Source organism: Mustela lutreola, chromosome 4, assembly GCF_030435805.1.
Source record: "Mustela lutreola isolate mMusLut2 chromosome 4, mMusLut2.pri, whole genome shotgun sequence".
Classification (NCBI taxonomy): domain Eukaryota; kingdom Metazoa; phylum Chordata; class Mammalia; order Carnivora; family Mustelidae; genus Mustela; species Mustela lutreola.
The window spans coordinates 144,361,309-144,386,543 of NC_081293.1; the positions used below are offsets into that span (position 1 = coordinate 144,361,309).

Sequence of the window (25,235 nt, forward strand, 5' to 3'; positions counted from 1 at the left end):
GTAGGAGTCCTCATTGTTTCTTGAGAACAATAAAACATTGATAAGATTATAATGTTAAGACTTCCTTTGTTGGGAGTATCTACAAGATACTACAAGGTTGGGAGTGGCTCAGGAAGGTGCGGGTAATCAGGATCTCATTACACACACACACACACACACTCTCAATCTCTCTCTCTCTCTCTCTCTCTCTCTCTCTCTCAGCTTTGAGAAGTGGGAATGAACTATCCGGTTATTACCTTTTGAGTGAGGCAAAATGTATTCAGAACATGGCTAGGGTGATAGCCCCCAAAGGATGCTATAACCTGGACACAAGAAGCTGGCATTAACCTGTGAGGTGGGGAAGGACACAGTACAGGCAGATGGGCAGTCAATCACACCCCAACCCCATCCTACAAGGAAAGACTGAATGATTAAGCCTAACACTATAATACTGTCCTATATATAATATAGGACACGTAAATATAATATAGGACATATATATACTGTTCTATATATTTAAAAAATCTAAAGCAGCATTCAACACAATGAGAAAAGATGCTTAAGAACTAAGAAGATGTGCAAAATTTGGGGAGGTTACATTGCAAAGTGTCCTCACCTGTTTATGTCTGCTTGTGTTTTAACTGTCCTCTGTGTTGATCACTTCTGTCCACTTAATCTGCCTGCCTCCCAGATTCCTGATCCTGTTTCCTCTTTTTTTTTTTTTTTATTTTCTTTCTTTTTGCTCTTTCTTATTTACCAGCAGTCTTAACAGGGACTGGTTTTTCAGAGGCAATCCATGAGAGCTTTTTAAAGGGGCAATGAGCAAACCCAATCATATCATTTTCTGTGCAATCTCTGAACTTGTTATCTTTGTCATGTCTATAAAGCTGTATATCTTTTTCCCATATCAGCTGTCAGTGCTGGGCTGTTTGATCCTGGGAAACAGAAGCCAAACATGTGCTAACTGATCATTTATATTAAGCTTTTCTTTTCTTTTTCTTTTTTTTTTTTTTACTGAGATATAATTTACATACAATGTTGTATTAATTTCAGGTATACAACATAATGTGTATTATGAAATGTATAGAAGCTTTCCAAGTAAGAGGATATCTCATACACTTTCTTAGTTCAATTTTGAATCATAAGAACAAAAAGAATTACAAATTTTGAATGTAATTTTTACTATGCATTATCTGAGTTATAGTACAGACTGTTCTTTATGGAAACATCTCAATGGGCAAAGAAAATAAGGAAGTGACATTAATAAATTTTGATGTTCCAAACAGATATAAAGCAGCTACCATCCTACAAATTTTCTAGTCTTTCTAGTATTTTTATGTATTCCAGTATAAAAGGAATTGGATAATTTAAAATACTATCAATCTACTAGATATAGAAAAGAATATGCCCATGTTCAAAATAAATTAAATTGAAAATGTCATCTTCTAGTTATAAAAATGAAACAAACTATTATCAGTTAGAAAAAAATAATACCTAATGTCCATCCCAACTCAAATCACGAAAGGGGAAATAAGGTTTCATAAAATATTATCACAGTGTTACATGTAATTCATCAGTTATATTTTAACATCTCTGAAACTGAGTTGTCCTTCGCAAATATTAGAATCTTACAAATTATCACCGATCTCCACCCCCTTCCTTTTTTTTTTTTACTATTTCTGAAATCTGGATGAGTCTTATAATCTACAGCATATTCGAATCATTTGAAACATCAAAAGTAAAATTCCCCACTTCCCTGTCATTTCCCAAAGGCAACTCTGGAAGAAGTCTGCTTAACTGAACTGCTTGAAAAACAAGCAGCTAAAATTCTTTAGATATTAATGACCGAAAAAGAACTGAAGCTTCTCCCCCATGATTCTTAAATCGAAGAATTTATCAATATTAGCCTATTATGTTATAATTCTCTATCATTACCTAAAGCTTTCATTCATTCAGCAAATATTTCCTGAGTGCCTAATATATATCCGTCACAGGTTTATGTGCTGTGGGTAGCAATGAACTAATTCCATGCTCCTCCAGACTAAGTCCCTGACATTCAAATTTTAGTTGAGGTGACAGGACAGGTGGTTCAAGTGCTCTAGAGAAAGAACATCGAAAAGAGGGAAACAGAATGGCAGAGAGCAAGAAGAGATTATTAGTTGAAAAAGGAGAGTTAAGAAATGTCTAGGCAGGTGGCTTTGGACAAATCCCTTTCCTAAAGGGAATGGCTACACAAAGGATTTAAATGACCAGTGGAAAAAACTTCCAGGGAAAGAGAATGCAAGTGGTGAGAGAAGTATTACCTTCAAGGAATATCAAGGAAGCCAAAACTGTCCCCAGGATCCCCAAGAATCTCCTTGGCTTGATCCCCATTCTTCTAAGTTTTTTTTGTCTTGTTTTGAATTTTATTTATTTATTTGACAGAGGGGGGGGGGGAGAGAGAGCGCGCACAAGCAGGCGGAGTAGCAGGCAGAGGGAGAGGGAAAGCGAGAGGCAGGTGCCCCGCTGAGTGTTGAGGGCAGCTAATATTGAGCATTTTTCCATTTGCTTTTCATTTTCATTGTCTTTATAGCCATCCCAGGGAGTGTGAGGTGGTATCTCGCTGTAGTTCCCTCATAGCTAATATTCAGCACTTTTTCACGTGCATATTGGTCATCTGAATATCTTTTTGGAGCAGTGCCTAGTCAGAACCTTTGCCCATTTTTTAATGTGTTATTTGTCTTTTTATTATTGAGTTGTAGAATTTGTAATAGCTTCCAGTTAGAAGTCCCTTATCAGATATGATCTGTAAAACCAATCTGTGGATTATCTTTTCACTTTTTTCATGGCATACTGTGAAGCATAAAAATTTTAGTTTTCAGTTTTCCTTTTGTTGCTTGGGCCTGATGGCTTTTTCAAACATTCACGTTCACGGGTTCATTTCCTCTGCTCTCTGAGGATAGCCTAAGCTTTATTAAAGATTTCAAATTAAAAGCTCACAACACCACACAGATTGAAAGTATAACAATAAATGCTGCAAAATTTCTTCTATCACTTTGGCCATATAATCCAGCTTTTGATAAACAGGAACTTTTGATAAGTTTGCTTACAGTTCTAAATTGCAGACAATTACTACCTCTAGTCCTTCTTTAACCCAAGAATTACTTAGAATTAAAATAAAAATTTCAGGTCGTTTTATTATTTGGATCATATTTTTGTGTATTTTCAGTGTATTCTACTGCATTAGGTGAATTTCTTTGAAATTAGCTAAAATTGCCTTTATAAAATAGCATAATACATAGACTAATTTTTATCAGTGTTCCATGTAAAAGACAATGTACTATTTTTGTCCAAGTTACACACAGTGCATTGACTGTCAATTAGTTACCCAAATTTTTTGTTCCCTAAATTACTTTTTTGCTATTTAATCTGGTGGTTTCTTAAAGGCGTTACTGTGGTCTTACAAATTTCTCCTTTGAATTCTCTTTTTCTTTATGTACTTCAAAGCTTATAAGCTTGTAAGTGAAGGCTTAAAGCTACAATATTCTTGGTAGGTTATTAATTATTAATTTAATCGATGAGAAAGTCATTTAACAAAATTTTTTTTTATTTTTTGCTTTAAACTTTATTTTGTCTGATGTTAATTTTGGTACCTATTTCTAAGTAGAGGGTCAGTAAAACCCCTTCCTCTTTTGCATGAGCAAGTATTGTTCAGCTTACTTTCTAACACTAGAGACACACTATAAAATAAAGAAGACACTAGCCACACGTGGTTAATGGCCGATATCGGACCGGCCAGGAAAGACACCACCATCAATGCAGAAAGTTATTTTGAAGAGCAGTTATTCTAGGAAGTTGAGTTTAGGTTTGGTTAGCTTTACCCTAGAAGTAGAACTGCTGTATCAAAAGTATGCATATTTAAAAATGACACATATTCTAAAATTTTCTCCAGTGTGTGATGTCAATTTACACCTAATTCATTAGTACAGAGAAGTCCAGTGTTTCTCACTCTTTATAAGAAATGATATGATGTGGTTTAATGTGGACTTGACTAATAAAATTAAACATGTTTTTACATGCTTGTCTTTGTAACCTGTCTGCTCACTTTGGCTTAGAGATTAGTATAACTTAAGCACAAATGCTAGCAAACAACTGTGAATATTACATTTTAGGTATTATCCACTCTTATAAAAAGTAAAGCACTTTATTCAACTTTTTAAATCTTACCTCATCCAAACAGTTGACGCGGACGTTCTTGCTGGCTAATAGTGTTCCAGCTTCTTGGACCGTACCTTTAGAAAAGAAAAATAAGGAAGGAAGGAAGGGAAGGAGGAAGGGAAGTAGGGAGGAAAGAAGAAAAGAAGGAAAGAAGGAAGGAAATGAAAAATAAGGTTATCATTACAACAAAAAAAAATCTAACATCACGAAAACAAATGTTAAAGGGTTATATGTAAAACTAAAACTAGTCTGGTTAGACTGTTAAGAAATAAAGCATCAACATAACAGCATTTTTTCCACCGAGTAATTAGACAGAAGAACAGATTTATAGACACGAAAATAGCTCCACCGTGTTTTTACTTCCACTGACCTTAGAGTATATTAAATTGGCCATATTTTCCTTTTGGCAGTGATACAATAACCACAAAACATGAGACTCTTACTACTGAAATCTTAAAGGGCATCTAGTCCAACCCGCAATCTAAAGCTTAAATTCCAGTTCGTGTAATAACTGGAGTTCAAAATACAATCAGGATCTCTATACTCTGCCATCACCAGGCCCTGTGACTTGATGGCAGCATACTTATAATAGAATTCTTGCTTTAGAAATGCTTAGATTAAAAAAAAAAAAGAAGAAAGAAAGAAAGAAAAGAAAAAAAAGAAATGCTTAGGTAAACATTTCTTTGTAGCCCAGTTCCATAGAAAAGTGCCTATGGTCATTACTCAGACTGTCATACTGAATGTCCTCGAACATAAACCTGAAGGTTAGCCGTTTGTAAATTTGGAAATAAGCTATAGTTGGGCCACAACTGTCAAGTTTTTCCAGTCTTCTGTGAGGCATACTGACATAAGCAAGTAGTTGCAAGAATGTTGCTATTATCATCGTTAATAATAGTCAGCTACTTGTTCTGCCATAAAATTTCTGGTTTGATGGGGAAAAGAACAATGAAATTAGAATGTTCTCAGGAAGAAAGAATGAGACAAACCTCTCCTTCACAAGGATATAAAAGAATAGGAACATCCCACAACTGGGAGTTTTTTCTCTCCTTCAACTGAAAATTACAGTTTAAGAATATGCTAACTTCTGCTAGTTTTCCAGGTTAAATGTGGAATGCAAAATAAAGATTAGCATTTTTCTCTCTCCCTGACCTGCTCCTTAGGCAAGTCATCTGGTTGCCTCACATGAACAGGGAATGGACAGAGAAATATCTCCTAGACTGACAGAGAAATAGCTCTGCTGGGGTAATGTGTCAAGTGAATGATCTACAAATCCCTGGATTCTGACAGCAGCTATCATGTAAATAGTGCATTTTTCTGACCCTCTACTCCATCGGGGGGCAGTTTGTATCACTGGCTGAAGGACTACAGGATGAATGGGGGAAAGCCCTCAAGCTTATGAGCAAGTTCTACATGGAACATTATTCATCCCTGGCCTTCTCAACAGAGACTTTCTCCAACATCTTTAGAAAGGAATTAAAATAGAACAAAAACTCTGGCCACCCAATTTTACTTCAGGAAGATGCTTTGGCTGATTTCCATTATCCAGTGAGAAATGAATGAAGTGATTTCCCATCTGATTAGGAGATGTTTATGCAGGAAAGGGAGAATACTACAGGGACTGTGAGCATGTCAAAGCACGTTCCATGTTAGGGGAGGGTGGGGATTACAATCACAAACATTAGGCTCATGCAAGAAAATAGGTCGATAATTCTATAAAGTGTTTAGCCCCATGGCCAACAGTCTAAGTTAAATCTGTCTTGTCAGGAAGCAATTCAATGTAAGTAAATAAAGATGAGAGATGAACACATATACCACTGATTTCCACTTCACTTTTTAATTAGCAATAATGGCGCCTCGGATAAACCTCATTGGCTACGATACTGCCACTGCGCAAAGCTCCACTTCACTTTTTAAAATGCAGGGACAAGGATGAAATTTTTTTTCTCAAACTGTTTGGGCTTCCAGATTTTAGAAAACAGATGAGCAAAATACCCAAAGAAGAAAAACTTGTGATGATTTCTAATTTTATTTTCCTAATTTAATTAATTTAATTCCTTAATTAATGACATTCACTAGAAAATTATAGAAGATTTAGAATACACTTAAAATATGTACCACTTATCGTGCTTTTTACTGCAATTTGTTGGTAAAATAAACCTTATTGTCCAAGCCCATTTCATAATTTTTCATTATGTAAATAATGAAAAAAAAGTAATAAATTCATTACTTTCTCATTAAGCCCACAATCCCAGAGATTTCAGGTACTAAACAAGTAATGGAAGATCTTCTGGTTTATACCCTTAAGGAAAGTTTAATTTATTTTGAAATAGTGCTTTCTCAGTGCTCAAGAAAAAAGATATCAGAACTTAGAAGAATGGGTCAATGTACATGTAATATAAGCCCACTGGATGTGCTTCAGTGATTCCAATTTTCTGTTCTTAAATGTCATCGAATGGATGCCATCATTAACTATGATATGAATGGTATCTATGTAAGAGCTTCTCAGTTTTAACTGGAACTTCTTGGTATTTCTAACAAATATACAATCTGTAAGATACCTAGCATATGAAGTCACCTGAAGAAGAAATTTTTCTAAAAGTGTCCAGGAGCAATGTGCAGTATTCTCTAAATTGTTAAGTCTCACTCACAGTCTACTTAACTTCTGAAAGGTACTGACTGGCCAAAGAGAGATATTCAGTCATATGCTGAGTTTATTTTGGATTGGCCAAAATGACAGGTCACACTTGAATGAAAGTTTATTGTCAAGTACTAGTGCTGACTGATCTAGTACCTCCCAAAGTTGAGAAATATATCAATGGGGGAAAAAATTAGGAACTCTATCCACCTACTTAAAAAAATATATTTCTTATAAGTATAAATACAAACTTTGCAGAGGACCTTCATTCAACTCTAAACCAAAAAATATTTCACAAATCAAATGTACACAAAACTACAAAATCAGTAACATTTGAAAATTAAAGTGAATTTAACTTGACAGATGATACTGTTGTTGCTGATATTAAATTGCCTCTAGAAGTGAATATGGTATGGACAGATATGGTTCTGGTTTCACTTTTTCTTTAGTTTTCTTTCTTTCTTTCTTTCTTTCTTTTTTTTTTTTTTTTTAAGATTTTTCTTACTTATTTGATAGGAAGAAAGAGATCACAAGTAGGTGTATTGCCAGGCAGAGGGAGAGGGAGAAGCAGGCTCCCTGCTGAGCAGAGAGCCCAATGTGGAACTCGATCCCAGAACTCTGGGATCATGATGTGAGCTGAAGGCAGATAACTGTATGAACCACCCAGGAGCTCCTGTTTAATTAGTTTTCAAGTCCACTGTATTTCTAGGACTATAAGCCAAATGAGATTTCTGCTTTGCCACTTATTTCCCGTGTGACACTGGACAAGTTATCTAACTTCTCAGTTCCTCAGTTTCTGCATCTATAAATTGGAGATCACTGTATTACCACAGTAATAGATAAGACAAATAGCACTTTCAATGCTTTATAGCCACTAATTCATTTGATCCTCCCAACAATGTTATGAAGTCAGTACCAAGGAGAAGCTCAGGACAGTAACTTGCCCAAGGCCACATCACCAGCATATGATCGTGGTAGGATTCCAAATTAGACCTGCATGGTGAACCACCCCATGTAGTCTCTCATCATGCTGTTGCTTAAAAATAATTCCTAGCTCATCAAGAGCTCATACCTGGCTCACACCAACATTCAATAAAGGCTGACTAGTCATTATTTTCTCACATCTCCCATTATTTTTCTTTGAGAGTACAGTGATGGCCCAAGGACCTTCACTTGACAAGACTGTATCACAGACTGAGTCCATCTCAGTTGTTTTCTCACTGGTTGGGCCAACGAAATTGGTGAACCACACTGTCTCAGCACGAATGCAACCTGATGTACAATGTGGACCCAGAAACATCACAGCACTACCCAGACTAAATTTGACATTAATTCTTTTATATGATCTTTAAAATAAAAACTTGTGTATACCTAAGGAAATATCCAAGGATTCCTTCCCCCCATCTCTTCCAAAAACCCACTTTATAAAACTGCTCAATTGTTTATAATTTGAAAAACTGATAGTGCCGGACTGTTTAAAAGCAGAATGTCCATTCCTGGTGGATTCTGAGTGGATCCTGTTTCCTTCTTCCAGCACAGTACCTGGCACACAGCTGGGGCTCACATGTTCGCTGAACTGAATCCCAAAACCAAAGAGGGAACGGAGAAATTACCCAGAGACGGGAAGAACAAAAAACTGCCTTGCCAAAAAGTTCGGCCAGAACTGTGCCGAACAAACAACAAAAGCACCAAGTCCATGTCCCAGAGTTCTAGGCAAAGACCACTTATGATAAATGTAGCTGTGACTTACTTAAAATTGTTGAGATCAGATGAGGTGGGCTCAGCTCATCAGCACCTGTTGTGTTCAAATCCGACTTTTTTTCTCTTTTACATTTAGACTTCCCTTGTCAGTATGAAGAATAAATCTGCCTTACTCTCTGGGGGTGCAGATTTGAGCCTGACTGCTTAAAAGAAAGAGGACTGGAAACTGGGAAGCCCCGCAATAAAGCCTCTGTGCCATTCCAGGACAGATATGGCATTCTCATCCCGGACCAACCACCTTAACTCTGTCCACAGTCCCCCCCCTGCCCATCCCCGAGCGGTGACTGTGCAGGAGAAGCCACGTAGTCACGCGCTTGGCACCTGCCAGGTAACAGGACTCAGCAGGGAACTCCTCTGGGACATCCACTCGGGGACTGAAGGAGAAACATGGCTTCTGGCTCGTCCCGGCGGCCTACACTTCCCTGCCCAAGACCCGAAGAGGCGGAAGTGGGATAGGCGTTGGGAGAGTGGAAGGGAAGGAGCTGAAGAGAGCGGGGAGAAGATCAAGCTGTGCTTAAGTGCGCCGAAGGCTGCGGACGCCTAGCCAACCTCTTCGCTTCCCTGAGGGTTCCTGCGGAGGCTGGGGGCTTCTGAAAAGAAGCCGGGGAGGCCCGGACGCAGAACCCTCCATGTGGTAAATTACAGACCTAGTTCTGTGTCCTTATAAAGAACCCTTCTCCACAGGAGTTCCCTCCACCCCCAGGCGGGGGCGGGGACAACTATGGGATCCAGATCTTTCGGTCTCCGGAAGTCGAAAGGGCCCTTTAGACACCCTTCTAAGAACCTGAGGCCACCGTCGCCAAGACTGACGGTGATCAAAATCACGTTGAGAGTTTTGAAGAATGCGCATCGTGGGACCCACACGCCGAGGTCGCTCGTTATAACCTGAGTTGGGGCCTGTATATGTGTATCTTTCCAAAAGCTGGTTTGGGAGACGAACCCCTGCAACCTCGGCTCTTGTCCCAGCACTGCTTCTTGCTCCCCTCCTCTCCGCCCCCGCAACCGGTCCCAGACCACCGAGGGAAATGCTATTTCCTGGTGCGAGGCCACCAACCTCGCAAAACCTCGCCGGAGGGTCAGCCCGGCCAGCAGCGCCTTCAGGGCTCCGCCACGCCCCCAGACCAGGCAGGCAGCGCCCCGTTGCAGCCCAGCACCCATACCTTTCCCGATGACTTCTAGCAGCTCCTTTTCTTCCTGGGTCAGCTCGCCTTTCGTTATATGAACCATTGCTCCCGCCAGCTTGAAGATGATTCTGTTTCTTTGGCGGTATTAAAAAGAAACTATGTGTGTTAGGAATGCCAACCGCAGTGGGGCAACTCGAGACCAGGACGCTGAGTAGCCAAGCGCGGAAGCGTTCGAATTCTCTCCTCCCTCCCGCAAGCTGGCGAGCAGCTGGCGAGCTCGGGCGAGCCGGGAGGTCTGTCGCTGCAAACCCAGCGACAGTCACCGCCCGCCCGCGTGTCATTGGCCAGGCCGGGAGGAGGAGCTACAGGAGGCGGCAGCGAGAGACTCCCATTGGAGCAGCCTGGCAAGGAAAAACCCAATGGAGAAAATCAAAGGGGGGAATTAAATTTCTCTTCCACGTTCTCCACCCCCCTATGCAGCTCTTTTCCATATTTAGACACAGACAATATTTAAATTCTTTTTCAGAAGTTCTGGGTCGGTCCATGGCTGCTCGACGGGTGCAGAGATCCTTGGCTGCCTCTGCAATTCCCCATCGTTTCCCCAGGAGTGGCTCAGCCCGGGCCGGGGGCGGGCTGGGAGGCGGGGCTACGCGGGAGGCGGGGCTGCGCCGGGCTCTGTGGGTCGATGTCAATGTGTCTGTCCTTCACTCCTCCATTGTCTGCCGCCTCCACTGCCGCGGGTGCCACCGCCGCTGCCGGAATCGCCGCAGCCTGCAGCCTCGCGCGTCGCCGCTACCTCCTCGGACAGGTGAGAAGCAACCCAGGTGGGACAGGGGAAACCTGGAAGGCTGCGGGAAGCGCGGCCGCCGCCCAGCCTGGGGCTTCCATCCGGGCGGGAGCTGGCGGGCAGGAAGCATGTGCCTCCTGGGGCGGCTTCCTGTTCCCCGGTGGGGAAGCCTGCTCTCTGCCCCACTACCATCGCATATACCGTGTCAGTACCCCCGATGGAAGAGTCGCCACTTGCCACATTTGGCCGCCCGGGGAGACCCCAGGACAGCGAGCCGGCGGGGGCGGGCCACGCGATGGGAAGCGGCGGGCGCCTGTCGTCTCGTGCGTGGCACGGCCAGCTGCGGCTCCCCGGAGGCCGGGGCTGGGGCTTTGGGCTAGGGGCGGGATGGGGAGGAGAGCTCCCCGGTGCGAGAGAGCTGAGCGCAGCGTGAGAATAGTCTCTGAAGAAGGTAGTTCTCTGTTGGCAAGCCTCGACCGCCACCCCCACCCCCTCAACCCCGTCCAACACACACACACTACTTGTCATCTCCTGGCGTCTGTGGAAGCCGGAGAAGAAAACCGGATCTGATCGCCCTATGGTGCCTGTTAAGGATGTTTGGAAGCAATTTACACTTAAACTAATACTGCGTTTATGAGAGATGGCCTGGGGGGAAGGGGGAAGGAAGGGCCTCTGCTCTGCTAGAGTTCCCAGTCTCTTTGTAACTCCGATCTGGAGATTTATGGAAATAGGGAGGGGAGGGGAAGGGGGCGGAGATTAAATTGGTGTTGCAGTCTATATATAGCCTTAGATTAGCCTCTTAATCCAACCTTCATTCAACTGTAATATGTTGCCTCGAGCTTTGAGCTAACACCGTAGGTAGCTAGTGGGTAAATACAAGTGTGTACCCTCCTGTGGCTCAGAAACAAGACTTGCTGGCTAATATGAGGTGGGTCATTCCTCCAGGGCGCGCATCCTTAACATATTTACGGCCTCAATGAAAGCTTCTGTAGAAATTAGTGTTTATGTGTTACTGTTGTTTCTCTATGGACTACTATTGATTTTTCTTCTAGACCCATCTACTTCAAAGAGAAATATTTGAATAATCCTCTGGACTTTTTTGTTAAGCATCCCCACCACCCACTTTCTCCCCACAGTGCCCTATGTGAAATGAAATGCATTTTCTTCTGGCCTTATGCCTTCCATTTCTTTCTTTCTTTCTTTCTTTCTTTCTTTCTTCTTTCTCTCCTTCTCTCTTTCTCTCTTTCTTTCTCTCATCTTTCTTTCTTTCTTCCTTTTTTTCCTTAAGCATTCACCAACACTTCTGAAATCCTGGAAGATGTTCATCATTATTTCCTGCATTTAACAAAATCTTTTCTAAACTCCAACTGTTTTCTTTTTAAGCCTTCATCTTTACAGGCTGAGGCAGATCTGAGCCAGAATATCTCACATGAAAATACTTTGTAATTATTCATCTCAATGTATAACAAAGAAACTGTTGTTTGATGATGCATTTAATAATGATGTGCCTTGTTCAAACAACAAGTAGTAAGGCTTTTGAGAGTGACCCATCTTTTGTAACACTTAAAATGCTGTTACTGCCACAGTTAAAATTGATTTAAAACACAGTATCATGCAGAAGAAACCCACAAACCTAAGAAAGTAACCTCCTCTTCTAGCATGTGACTGAGCATCTTATGGTGGATGTGTGTCCAGAATTGGGTACTTCACTGCCAGTATTTCCATCTACTGTGCCAGATTGGGGCCATGGTTACTTGAAGGTCACACCTGTTTGTCTCACTGAAGTTGTTAGTTCCTCGAGGATAGCAGCTTATTACCTATTTTCTTGGTGCTTATTGGCATGTGGTTGGTATTTAGTCCTCTGAATACAGTGACCTCAGTAAATTTAGTCAGTGCCATTTCAAGACAAAAACTAGCATCTGTGAAGAAATGCAGATTAAATAATAAGTTGTTTAAATTCCTAGAAACAGATGTGTAATGGATAGCATTCATCAGATGGATTGCATTAATCATTTTGTACAGGGTAAATACCTAATGTAAGAATCAGTTTAACTAATGAGCATACCTTAAACTTGATCAAGGAACTTTTCTTGTACTAAGAATTTATTCATGTCAAAGAAGTTTTATTGGTAATAAAATAGCTACCACCCACTTACAGAGTATTTAATCCATGCCAGATATTCTAACAGATGATTTCTATGGGATTAAATTTAACCATGTTATAATGACCTGAGGTAGCCAGTGTAATCTCTGTTGTGGCAAATAAGAGGACAGAAACTAAAAGAACTTAATAAATTTGCCCACTGCCCCGCAGTTAGGAAGTGTCAGAGCTAGAACTGGAACCCAGATCTGTCTCCCAAACCTTTTCTCTTTTTACTGTTTTCCACCTATGTGGCTGGCAGTAAGGGGGAAATTATATATTCTTTCAACTAGCTAATAGATAACACATTCATGTGATCTCAGCATGCCAGAGATACAAGTATCTTTCCTACCTCTTTTCCCAGTCTTTTCTCCTGGGTTGCCCTGCAACCATTGGTTATCTGTTTCTCTCCTATCCTTCTTGAGATATTTTATGTGTTTATAGCTTATATGTATATTCCCACTTTTTGACAGAACTTGGAGCATACAAACACACTGTTCCACACTGCATAATAAAATTTGCATGATGCTTTGGTCTCTCTTCTGTTTCTTTTGTCACCTTTTTAAAAATAATGTTTCTGAAATGTCTGAAATTTTTATGTCTCCTCCCCTCCTGGCATTGCTGCGGATTCCTAAGTAGCCTGCTTCTCTCTCATCTCACCCCATGTAGCTAATTCAGGTGCCTCCCGTTCAATAAACCTGGAGCACCCATCATCCACCCAAGAAGGAGATATACTCTGTAAAGACAGAATTGATTCACTTAAAACATGTCAATAGCTTTCCACTGGCCACAGAACAGAGGCCCAGTTCTTGCTTGGAAGGCTCCAGCTTCTAGTCCCAGCCTGCATTTCCAGTCAGCCAGCCCCTCCCACACACTCTAAGGTCACCACACTGCTGGTTCCCTTACATGCCAGTAATTTCCACCCCGTTGTTCCTGTTTTTCTCTTCCTGGAATGCCCTCCCTTCCTTCACCACTAAGTCTCCTGTCTCCTTCTCAAATCTGCTGGCCTGCTTAGCTTTCAGAATACCACTTATTTTCATGATCACCTCTCCCACCTTATCCAGTGGGGCATTACAGATGCTAGGAAACACATTTCTTCTTATGTTTAAGGGGGATGAGTAAAATTTTGAAACAGGAGTCACTGGTACCATTATTGGCATGCCCTAAGTCTCTTCTACCTTCTTAGGCACCCTAAGGTCTCCCCATCCTAATCATTGCTTCTTCATCTGGCTCCCCATGAAAATACCTGAAGCAGGTACCTTTTCATGACATTCTGTTATAGTTCTTATGAACCTGTTTGACCTCATCTCCTTCTCAACTCTGAATTAACTAGGACTAACTTACCCTTGTTTCTCAAAATCATATCCCAGAGTCTGGCACCTCATGGCTTATCAAAATCATATCCTAGCGTCTGGCACCTCGTGTGTACTCCGTGCTTGCTGATTTGAATTGAGTTTGATCTCTAAGTTATTTTAGGTGGATTTGTTTCTGTACTCGAGTAATCCTTCCTGGCAATTTGAAGTGATGTGGCACTGAGCACACACAGCCATAATCAAGGGCAGAAGGTCTTGAAATGTTTAGCTCTCAAGGTTCTTGACATTCTGATTGATGAATCCTGTCAACTAAGAAAAAAAAGTGTTGATATGTACATGTTACAGATTTTGCATACCATTCCTGGATTTCCCTCATTAAATCCCCAGACCTCCAACTCTCTGCTTTCAGAGACTGCTGTTTCCTTTTTGTTGCAGGGGGAGAGCTTGTTTTTGAGCATTGTGTCTTTCTGGGTAATGTTTCCTTAACATTTGATTATCTTTTCTTAGGTACACTTTTTGACTGAAAATATTCGATGCCATCACGGAATTTTATTTTCTTTTACATTCGAAAAAAAATAACTATTGTAGATATATATATATAAATATATATGTTTTTAAAGCTCCCTCCTTGTCTTTCAGAGATATGTATGGAATTATTTAAGGAGGGAATTGTATGGCATCTGAGATTTGCTTCAATATAATTCTGGGACCATGGGGGACAAAGAGTGAGTTTAAGAGTATTAATAAGGAAATTGACTTGTTAACACTTGAAGCCGGGTGATGAGTACATTGACTTCATTATACTCTCTACTTTTGTGTATGTTTCAAATTTTCCATAATGACGTTTTTAAAAGGAGAGTTTGGAAGTATTACAGCCTCTAAAAATTGTTGTTGTTTAACAAAGCAGAAGAAATACTAGGAATACAAATGTTCTTTCTCTACGCTCAGAGTTTAGCTTATGCAATTATTCGTTTAATGTTAAAACAGTTACACCTCAAATCTGCAAAGGACTATCTTGTGAACAACGCATTTCCATAAACTGTTCATATCACATTTTAGCTTCTCCACAAAACTGAAAGGTAGGTGGCATTGCTCAGTGCTTGTGTCCCAGGCTTATGAGTATCTCCCTGGAAGCTAATTTTCATCTATTTTGAAAAAATGACAAAGTAATTTGCAGACATGTCTGAACAAAGGGTACAAATATATTTAATTTAACTGGAAAAAAAAAAAAAAACCCAAGATGTGAATCAAGTGGAGATACTGGTTTTCTTCTATGTCTCATAAACAATTTCCCACAAAAGAAGTACCAAAACTCTTGTGAGCAATATTAGCATTGTTAGGACAAGTATATTAAAGTAAGAAGAGAAGGGCCAGACTCAGAACTTGTGCCTGCAAGATTCTTACTCAGGGTTTGCTTAACGGCATGCTTATTTTCACATTTACTTTTTGGATTCTTAACAACTTTGTAACTTAAGGTTTCCTGATGTTTGTTTCTTTTCTTATGTTTTGGACTTTTTAAATGTTAATGTTTCCCAAGGCCAACATGGAGGTTGCTTGTATCGTTTTTAACATGTCTTCCTAGACTTTGTAGGATTTTTGAAGATTTACTTAAGCTTCAGAATGAAGTCTTCACAAGTCTGAGGACAAGGTAGCCAGTCTATACCACTGCCAGGTGTTGCTGAAGCACACATTAGTTTATCTCCAGCTTCATCTCATATTTATATAAACTGTATTGCTGTGGAATTTAAAACTCTAGACCAGTACCTCTTATCTAAGTATAACAGACCTATTCCAATAATTAAAAATAGAAAGCTGCTTCTGCATCAGAAGGAAGAAGTTAGTATTCCCTTTTCATTACCAATTAATACATTCAGGCTAGAAAATTGGTGGTTTTGTCACTTGTCATTTGATTGTCTATGGTGCAATTGTGTTAAACCTGGAAGACAAAGCAGCCCTTTAAACTGCATTGATCACCCTCTTCCTGGTCTGTTGATCTTGGAGTAAAGCAGGCCCATTAAGTAGCCTCTTCTAATGTGGTAGGAAATGATTATGGATGGTCTCTGGGAGTCGGCCAAGCACAACTAGAGTCTTGGGAATTGGAGGGAGAAGACCATGGCTCCAGCTTCTGGGTGAGATGTATTTTCCAAAGCAATCTCCCTTGCTTTCAGTTTCTTCGTATATATACAGTAGAGATGCTCACCAAACTTACAGGGTGACTTTGAGGACGCTTGAGAATACTCTGTACTGTGAAATGTTGTATAAAAACAAGTTGTTATTTTTAGGGCCAATTCTGTCTGTTTACATTTGGGAAAAACACAATTATAGGCCAGTTGATAAAACATTTCAACATAAAATTGTATTGGTGTTACCATTTGCTGTATACCTGTCTTCCTTAATTTGGGAAGATAAAAATTATTTTTTTAGAGAGTCTATTTATTTATTTGAGAGAGAGAGGGAGAGAGAGCAAGCAGAAGCAATAGGGAGGCACAGAAGCAGAGCAGGGAGCCAGACCCGTAGTTTGATTTCAGGACCCTGAGATCATGACCTGAGCTGAAGGCAGACATTTAATGTACTGAGCCACCCAGGTGCCCCAAGATAAAAATTATTTTTAAAAGAGAGAATCATAAAAGATACAATTCTAGAATTATAGCCCAGAATTGATATGTTAATAGGAATCTGTTATGATTAATGAATTCCAGAGAATAAGATATGATCTTTATCCTCAAGAGGCTTACACTATCGTTCAGGAGACAGGCTAGTCCCTGAACCAATAGGGACAGTATGAAGTAATCATCCTAAAACTTGTCCTGCTTATGTCAGCCCATAGGTCAGATAACCTTTGAGAACCCTTTCCTTGTTCAAGTGGCTTCTCCCGGGGCCTGCCAGTCTATCAGCTCTCATGGGAACGATGTTGTTACTCCTCTGCCCACCCACTGGCTTCCTGATCCTGGAATGCCCTCCTCCGCCCATTTTTGCATATCAAATTTTACTCAAACCCTTCTCAGCTCAAATGACCCCTCCTCCACACAGCCTTAAATCTCCAGCCAGAGCTGTAGAGACACGAGTGTGAATTCCAGAATGGGTGGAGCTCAGTGGGAGGGCTAATTCCTGGAGAAAGTGAAATTTTGAACTGAGTCTGGAAGGATTGGTGAATTTGGCATGCCAGAGAGAACAACCCCCTAGAAAAACAATTATAAAAAATATTATAACATTATAAATATTTATAAGATAAATATGGGCTACAGTTTTACAGGCAGCCAGAGTGGAACTAGCAATGGTTTTCACCCAAAGACATGTTTTCCTCAGTGTGTCATCTTTTTAAGATCATAGAAGTAGTAGATTATATTTTGATTGATGGTGTTCTTGCTCTCAAGTAGTTTATAAAATGTGACGGTGCATGTTTCAGACTAAATTTAAAATTATAAACCACTGTCTTCAGCGTTGGCCTTGGCAGGAAGTTGATAATAGACATTAAAACAGACAATGGAAGAGAAAGCCATGTATCTATTAGAATATTTTGCCCTTGATTACACAGTGACTTGAAATTATTCAAAATAACTAGAATATAAGTAGCTAGGAAATAAATTGGAAGCTCTTTGTGAGGTTTACTTTTAAATAAAATCTATCTGCATATCGGATCCATGGAATTTTTAAAATCTGTACCTTAAAGAAATCTTAAGACTTCTTACTCTTTCAATTTGACTTCTTTCTAATCAGACTATTCTAATATTTTTCTCCTTACCTTTAATCAGTTGAATCCTGAAACAAATTAAACCTGAGAGATAGGACAGGGATTTAATAATCAGATTAATGTGAATCATTTCAATGCAGGATTGTGGATGTTGTTAGGAGTTTCTGCAGCATTTTCCCTTGGTATCTATTAGGCAATAAAACATTTGATGGTTTAGAATAGTTTTTGTATTTTTAATATAAAATGTACAAACATTAGGATATACACAAGAATACTTTCCATTCTTAGCTCACTTGAATGTTGATATTGATACTATGGGTCTCTTCAGTAAGTGTTTTTTGGGCAGTTAAATGCCAAATGGAATGATTTGGCTTGTTCTGGATTTGGCATGTGTTGAGTGAAGAGTGCCAAAAAATGTTCTGATAGTTATATTTGTAAACCATCTATTTTGAAAATAAAGGTTTGAGTAACTCATTGAATGAACTGTTCTTTTGGCAAATGCCAAAGAGACAGTGCCTTTGTTATGCTTTCTTGATTTTTAATATCAGATGTATCTTTTGTTTCTTTATGTCAAAAAAGAAAAATATAATAACATATAAGAAAGCATAATGCCCCACATTAATATTAAAGATAGTGTCTTGGGGCGCCTGGGTGGCTTAGTCAGTTAGGTGTCTGACTTTGGCTCAGGTCCTGATCACAGGGTCCTGGGATCAAGCCCCACAATAAGTGGGGAGCCCACTTTCCCTCTCCCTCTACCCCTGCCCCCACTCGTCCTCATACACTCTTTCTCTCTCTGAAGTAAATGGAGTCTTTAATACTTACCTACATATCTACATAAATATATGTCATTCAATTTTCTATTTTTAATTTTCTTAATTATGCAAATAACATTTTAGTAGGAAAACAATAACTTAAATCTGTGAAAGATGTAGAATTATATTTTATCTATTCATATTTCAATTTATTTTTATGTTAGATGAGGACTTTCAAAAACAGTTGTTTGGGCCACCTGGGGTGCTCAGTTGGTTAAGCATGGGATTCTCATTCAGCTTAGCTCATGATCTCATGGGTTGTGGAATGGAGATCTGGAGAGGGTCTGTCCCTCCATCCTTCCTTCATTTGAATCTGTGTAGCATTTTTCTGAAATGAAGAAATAAATCCTCAAACAAAACAAAAACCAATTGTTAGATGTACTGTGATCTTTGAAGACTTGTAAATAAATCACAAGAAAACCCCCAGGCAGAGGTAAGTAATAAGAAGGAACACCAACTCTTAAACACTGCAGAGAATATATTGTAAGTCACTGTGAGGTTAGCAGTTTTAGAATATTCTACTATCATCCTGTTCTTGTACATTCCCACAAAGGACCTTACTACTTCTCAAACTAACTACAGCAGCTTCCTGGATTTGTGATTTTTTTTTTTTAAGATCTTTTTAAAATCAAGTTAGTTAACATATAGTATATTATTAGCTTCATGGGTAGAATTTAGTGATTCATCAGTTGCATATAGCACCCAGTGTTAAATCAAGGGCCCTCCTTAATGCCCATCACCTACTTACCCCATTACCCCCATCCACCTCTCCACCAGCAACCCTCAGTTTGTTCCCTATAGTTAAGATTCTCTTATGGTTTGCCTCCCTCTCTGTATTTAATTTTATTATTCCTTCCTTTCCCCAATTTTCGTCTGTTTTGTTACTTAAATTCCACATTTGTGTGAAATCTTATGGTATTTGTCTTTCTCAAAATAGTTTATTTTGCTTAGCATAATACACTCTAGTTCCATCCACACCATTGCAAATGGCATGATTTCATTCTTTTTGATGGTTGAGTAATATTCCATTATATATGTGTGTATGTGTGTATATACACATATGTATGTATATGTGTATGTATATATGTGCATATATAATATATGTGTGTGCGTATATACCTATATATACATATGTGTGTGTGTGTATACGTGTGTGTGTGTGTGTATACGTGTGTGTGTGTGTGTGTGTGTGTGTTAGTTTTCTTCATTCATTCATCTTTCAATGGATGTCTGGACTTTTTCCATAATTTGGCATTGTGGACTTTGCTGCTCTAAATATTGGGGTGCACATGCCCCTTTGAATCACTATGTTTGTATCCTTTGGATAAATACCTGGTAATACAGTTGCTGGGTCATAGGGTAGCTCTGTATTTAACTTTTTGAGGAATCTCCATAGTTTTCTAGAGTGGCTGTCCCAGCTAGCATTCCCATCAGCAGTGTAAGAGGGTTCCCATGTCTGCTCATCCTCGCCAACAACTGTTTTTTCCTGAATTGTTATTTTTAGCCATTCTAACCCATGTGAGGTGGTATCTCATTGTGGTTTTGGTTTGTGTTTCCCTGATGATGAGTGATATTGAGCATCTTTTCATGTGTTTGCCATTTGTGTGTCTTCTTTGGACAGACATCTGTTCATGTCTTCTGCCCATTTCCTGACTGAATTTTTTGGGTTTTGGCTGTTGAGTTTGATAAGTTCTATATGGATTTTTGATATTAGCCCTTTATCCGTTATGTCATTTGCAAATATCTTCTCCCATTCAACCTACCAAAAGGTAGGTTGCCTTTTAGTTTTGTTGTTTGTTTCTTTGCTCTGCAGTTTTTATCTTGATGAAGTCTCATGTGATCATTTCTAAGAAAAAAAATGACATGTGTTTTTCTCAGTATACAAGGTAATAGAATTGGGTTATTATAAACAGGAAGGAGAACCCCACATTGCTGGGACAGAGGAAACTGTTGGCTGGGGGAAGGGACGTGGCATCAGTATTCAGGAGTGTGAAGATTATGTTTTTGTTAGAGGTGAGTCTCTGCAGGAAACAATATGATAATCAGCTTCTGTAGTACTAGAAGCCATGGTGCCATAAATTTCCTACTATTTACATGTCCCGCAAGGGCAGGAGTTCTGTTAATTCCTCTCACTAAAGATAAATGTTTTTTTCTTAAACGAACTCCATGGAAGATTATTTGGCATTTGGGAGGTAGCATATGCCAATTCAATTTATCCAAGTGCTGAACTAGACTTGAACATTAATATTTATGCTTTTCTCTCTAATTCTGAACCATAAAATCTATGAGGCAAATAATGAAAAAGCTGCCTTCGAGTATCATATAAATAATGGCCCAAGACACAGCATGATTTTGGTTGGCTTTTTGCAAAGTACACTAAGATGGGGACTGGGTTGATCAGGTTCTGGCCCTCACTGTTCCCTGAATGTAAGCTCCTGGTGGAGGGAATTTTTGCTTTCATCTCTCCTTCATCACCAATGTTAGGGGAATGCATGACCTCAAGCAAGTGGTGTGGTACCTGAGAGCCTTCTTGCATTGTTAGATGAGCATCTGGTGTTAGGTCCCTGCTTTTCAAAGTGTTCTATGCTTCATGGATGTCAACTAAGAAACGCATATTTAATGATTAAAACATCAGTAAACACACCTGCAGCTCAAATGCATCATTTGATCTCTTTAACATACTGGAGGCCATTACTTCTTATTAACTCACACCGCTGGGCTCTTTTTGGCACAGTGCTTGGGTCCCATCTCCACCTGCTAGAGAGTGAGCACCATGCCACTGTTTTGGCCAGCCCCCCAAAACTGGTACTGTTGACCAGTACCAGTTGTATGCTTGATAAAGAAATACAAACACATGGTTCTCTTTAGGTTTACACCTTTAAAAATATATACTCTCTGATGTTTTGTTTGTTAAGTTTTTGGTTTCTCGTCTTTTTAAATTTGAGTTTGTGTAGTCAACTGTTCTAAAATCATATCGGGGAATACGGTCCCATATCATAAGTGTGCTGTGTATCGTCTGCGAATTACCATTAAGACCTAGGCTTGGCTTCGGCATTTCTCTCCAATTCATGCTCTGCCCATTGTGAAATACCCGTGTGTGTGGTGAGTGTTTTTTGTGTGCAAGCCTTCAAATACGGCTTCATCTGCTAGACAGGCTTGGGCAGGCCCCCTCCTGGGAGGATGGAGGCAGGAGTTGCTTGGTTGAGAGAACTCATAAATGTGGAAAGTTGGATGCCTGCCCACCACCACCTTTGAGCTTCCTCATGGTCCATTATCATGTTGTTTAAGCAAATGCTCCAAAGCTGACTTTGCCCACTGGTTATTAGTCAGGAGTGTTCTCCCCGCCCCCCGGCCCAGAGGATTCTATTTTCCTGTCCTAAATTAAAGTCCTGAGAAAAATGAAATACACCTCAGTCCTCCTTGTCGTAATAATATCTTCTAACTTCTCACTTGAACTAGTAGTCATATATACTCTTAACGGGTTTGTTTTGATACAAAATCTGCTCTAATAAACTGACTTGCTCTCTGGCATTTAGCACCACTCCCTGCTGATTCTTATCTTTTTAAGACTGCTTTTTTAGAGCAGTCTTAGGTTCATAGCAAAATTAAGAGGAAGGTGCAGAGATTACCTGACTGACCTTCTGCCTCCACACATAACACAGCCTTTGCCATTATCATCATCCCCTACGAGAGTAGTACATTTGGTACAACCGATGAATTTATGGATCTTTTGATAGCACATGGTCTGGCATATCTTGGGTTCCCATCGGAAATGTTCAAGTCATTTTCTTTTCTTTTTTAATACGTATTTATTTGAGAGGTGGGGGAGGGGCAGAGGGAGAGGGAAGAAAAAGTCTCAAGCAGGCTCCGCCCTGAGCAGTGGCGCAGGATTTGATCTCCTGACCTGGAGAAGGTGACGTGAGCTGAAATCAAGAGTCCGACGTTCAACCAGCTTGCCCCCTCAACCCATTTTTTATACGCACTTATGGACTTGCTGACATATATGCATAGACATTTTCTGAAAGGATACATAAGACAACTTTGAAGTATTTTTTATTTTTGTGTGGAGTGGGGTTCCACTTAATGAACATAAGATAACGAATGAAAGTTGGAAAGTAGTGGTCTTTATTTTTTCACTTTTATGCCTTTTATACTGTGCTAGGTTTTTTGTGCCATCAGTGTATTAGTAGTGCTTTGCAGCTTACAAGAGCCCAATAAAATAAAATGTTTCCAATTTTCCTAAAGTGATGCATTAAAATATGTGGCTTTTAAAATAAAGATCCTAGAGGATGTCATTAAATCGGATTTCGTGACTGTACGTTCTAATGCAATTTTGTTAAAGTTGTTCTTTGTTGTGGTATTAGAGAAGATGATAGAATTGGATTTAAATATTTTCTGCATATATGCACTCTCCCAGTGGAGGATTAAGCAGTATGTTAAAATGTATACAGTGGCCATTACTTAAAGTTAGAATTATAGATATTTTTTCTCCATCTTTTTTCCCTCTTTACCCTAAATGGGCAGTAATGGATTTATGATGAGCCAATTTTATTATCAATTTTTAAGGAATTATTTTCTCTATAAAAAGTATTTTCATACCTTATTCAAAGAATCATTAGTTATACATTATAATATATAAAATATATGACCATATATTAATGAAATAAACAGTGGGTAACATAAAACCATATCTTGGTACATTTAGCCCTTCTAAATCATCACTTTGTGAGATTTTATATTTACTCTGTTGATAATACAGTTGATCAATAAATGTATTTGGGGTGTTATTGTGTGTGTGTGTAAGTTAATTTAATTATTTATTTTTAAATAATCTCTGCACCTAATGTGGAGCTCAAATTCACAACCCTGAGATCAAGAATCACATGTCCAACCAAGCCAGCCAGGTAGGCACCTCATCAGTAAATATTTTAAATTGCTTTCTGAAAAGTATATTCAGGGATGTCTGAGTGGCTCAGTTGGTTGAGTCTCTGTCTGGCTCTTGGTTTCAGCTCAGGTCATGATCTCAGTGTCATGAGATCCAGTCCCAAGCCCCACATGCTCAACATGGAGTCTGCTTAGGATTCTCTTTTTCCCTCTCTCTCAAATAAATATTTTTTTAGAACAAGAAAAGTATATCCATTGCCACTGACCATTACATTAAAAAGGAATTCATAAAAATACTAAAAGGAAATTTGATTAATGACAGCATATTTAACTTAATGTATAGTTACCCTGTATTGAAGGAAGAAATTAATTTGGTAGGTAAATTCTGGAATGGTCTTTTTAAATCAGTTATTATGTAACATTTTATACTTGCATGCTTTTTGCTTTGATAAATATTTTTTTAATTATACAGGAAAAAAACAATGGGCTGTTTTACTTAAAATTTTTAGAAGCCTTGTCTGCTCAGGAACCATAACTTTGCCTTTAGGTATTTGTTCTGACATAGTAAAAGTTAGAACTTCTTATCTTTAAAAACCTCACATATTGTTTTGCATGCATACATACACATTTTTCCCCCACTGTTTACTTTCTTTCTATTATGGTAATCTTTAATAATAATAAGTTTCATTTAATATACTTCTCATTCTCTCCTCCAATAAGCCTGTAACATAGAAGACTATCTCCATTGCAGAGATAATACACATAGTGCAGGGCATGGTTAAGCAGGTGGTACCTGGCTCTCGCCAAAGATTTTGTGTAGTCTGTGTTTGCACTGGTGTAAAGAATCCCCATTCTGATGTTACAGTCAGGGTGTTTGGGGGAACTATTTTCTCGCACATGGGACAGTCAAGTACAAGGAGATATATTAACCAGAGGAACATCATAGACTTCTTCAAATCAAGATTTGACTTTTGCATTATTTGCTTTTTTACTTGGAGCGTGCAATCCATACAGCAGGATTATTTCCTGCTTCACACCCGACCAAATTCTGTAGGATCTGGAAGGTTATAGTAACCCTCTTTGTGGCAAGCTTTATTTCTAAGCAGTTCCAGAAAATATAGAATCCCCTGTGTTGTTTAAGTGCTGGGCTTTTTCGGCTCCCTGCATTGTTCTCCTGGCCCAGCCTGAGTCGCTCAAGTCTGCAGGACTTCCAGTGTTGGCCTTTGCCCATTGGTTCTACACATATGTATCCACTTTATTTCTGAACCATCGCAGACTGGGTCGCATAGCCTTTGCCCCTTATTACATCAGAGCACATTTCCTTAGAAGAAGATAGTTCTCGTAAAGAGCCACAGTACAGTACTAAAATTGAATGGATTTAACATAGAAACCATACTGATCTCCATAGTCTGTACTCAGATTTCATCAGTTGCCCCAGTGATGTCCTGAGTATATTAACAAATTTTTACAGGGCAGTACAGCATCCAGTCAAGGATTGCATGCTGCTTTTAATAACGTCTTCTTGAGTCTCCTTTTATTGGCTACCGTTCTTTGATTTTTATTTTTCAGACACTGACATTTTTAAAGAATGCAGGCCAGTTGTTTGGAAGGATGTGTGTCCCTATATCTGCATTTGTTTCCTCAACATTAGATTGAGATCATGCATTTTTGTTTGGAATGCCACATAAATAATATCCTGTTCTAACTATAAGCACCCAGAGCCATGTGATGTCTGTTGTCTCTGGGTTTAAGGCATGACCTTGTTTCTCCACTGTGGAGTTACCATTTTTCTTTTAGTAATTTTTACAAAGCTGCATGAGGCTATCTGAATATCCTGTTGATCATCAAGCACGCCTGCCCACATGCGCACGTGTCGCAGCACTTTTGGTATATGTTGGTGATTCTTGCAAGA

The 25,235-nt window shown here is 39.4% G+C and overlaps 2 protein-coding genes and 1 non-coding gene across 4 annotated transcripts in view; 1 reads left to right on the top strand and 2 right to left on the bottom strand.

Annotated features, from left to right (window-relative positions):
* The window catches only part of ANKMY2 (ankyrin repeat and MYND domain containing 2), a 37,388-nt gene extending 27,369 nt beyond the window's left edge, over nt 1-10,019 (bottom strand). Inside the window, exons 1-2 of one of the 2 annotated variants that reach the window (XM_059171276.1) lie at nt 9,733-10,019; nt 4,186-4,250 (exon numbers count right to left, since the gene is read on the bottom strand). In XM_059171276.1, coding sequence (XP_059027259.1) covers nt 4,186-4,250; nt 9,733-9,799 — 132 coding nt within the window. In that variant the 5' untranslated portion in view covers nt 9,800-10,019. Of the gene's footprint in view, nt 1-4,185; nt 4,251-8,561; nt 9,237-9,732 lie in introns of those variants that run through there. The other variant, XM_059171277.1, reaches the window with a different exon arrangement.
* Nucleotides 5,932-6,074, bottom strand: LOC131830885 (U4 spliceosomal RNA). The gene has a single exon (XR_009353430.1). It is a non-coding gene; the product is annotated as a U4 spliceosomal RNA (small nuclear RNA).
* A 326-nt stretch (nt 10,020-10,345) lies between the features above and the next one.
* The window catches only part of BZW2 (basic leucine zipper and W2 domains 2), a 60,384-nt gene continuing 45,494 nt past the window's right edge, over nt 10,346-25,235 (top strand). Inside the window, exon 1 of the mRNA XM_059171281.1 lies at nt 10,346-10,504. The gene's annotated coding sequence lies outside the window, so the exon portion shown is untranslated. The remainder of the gene's footprint in view (nt 10,505-25,235) is intronic.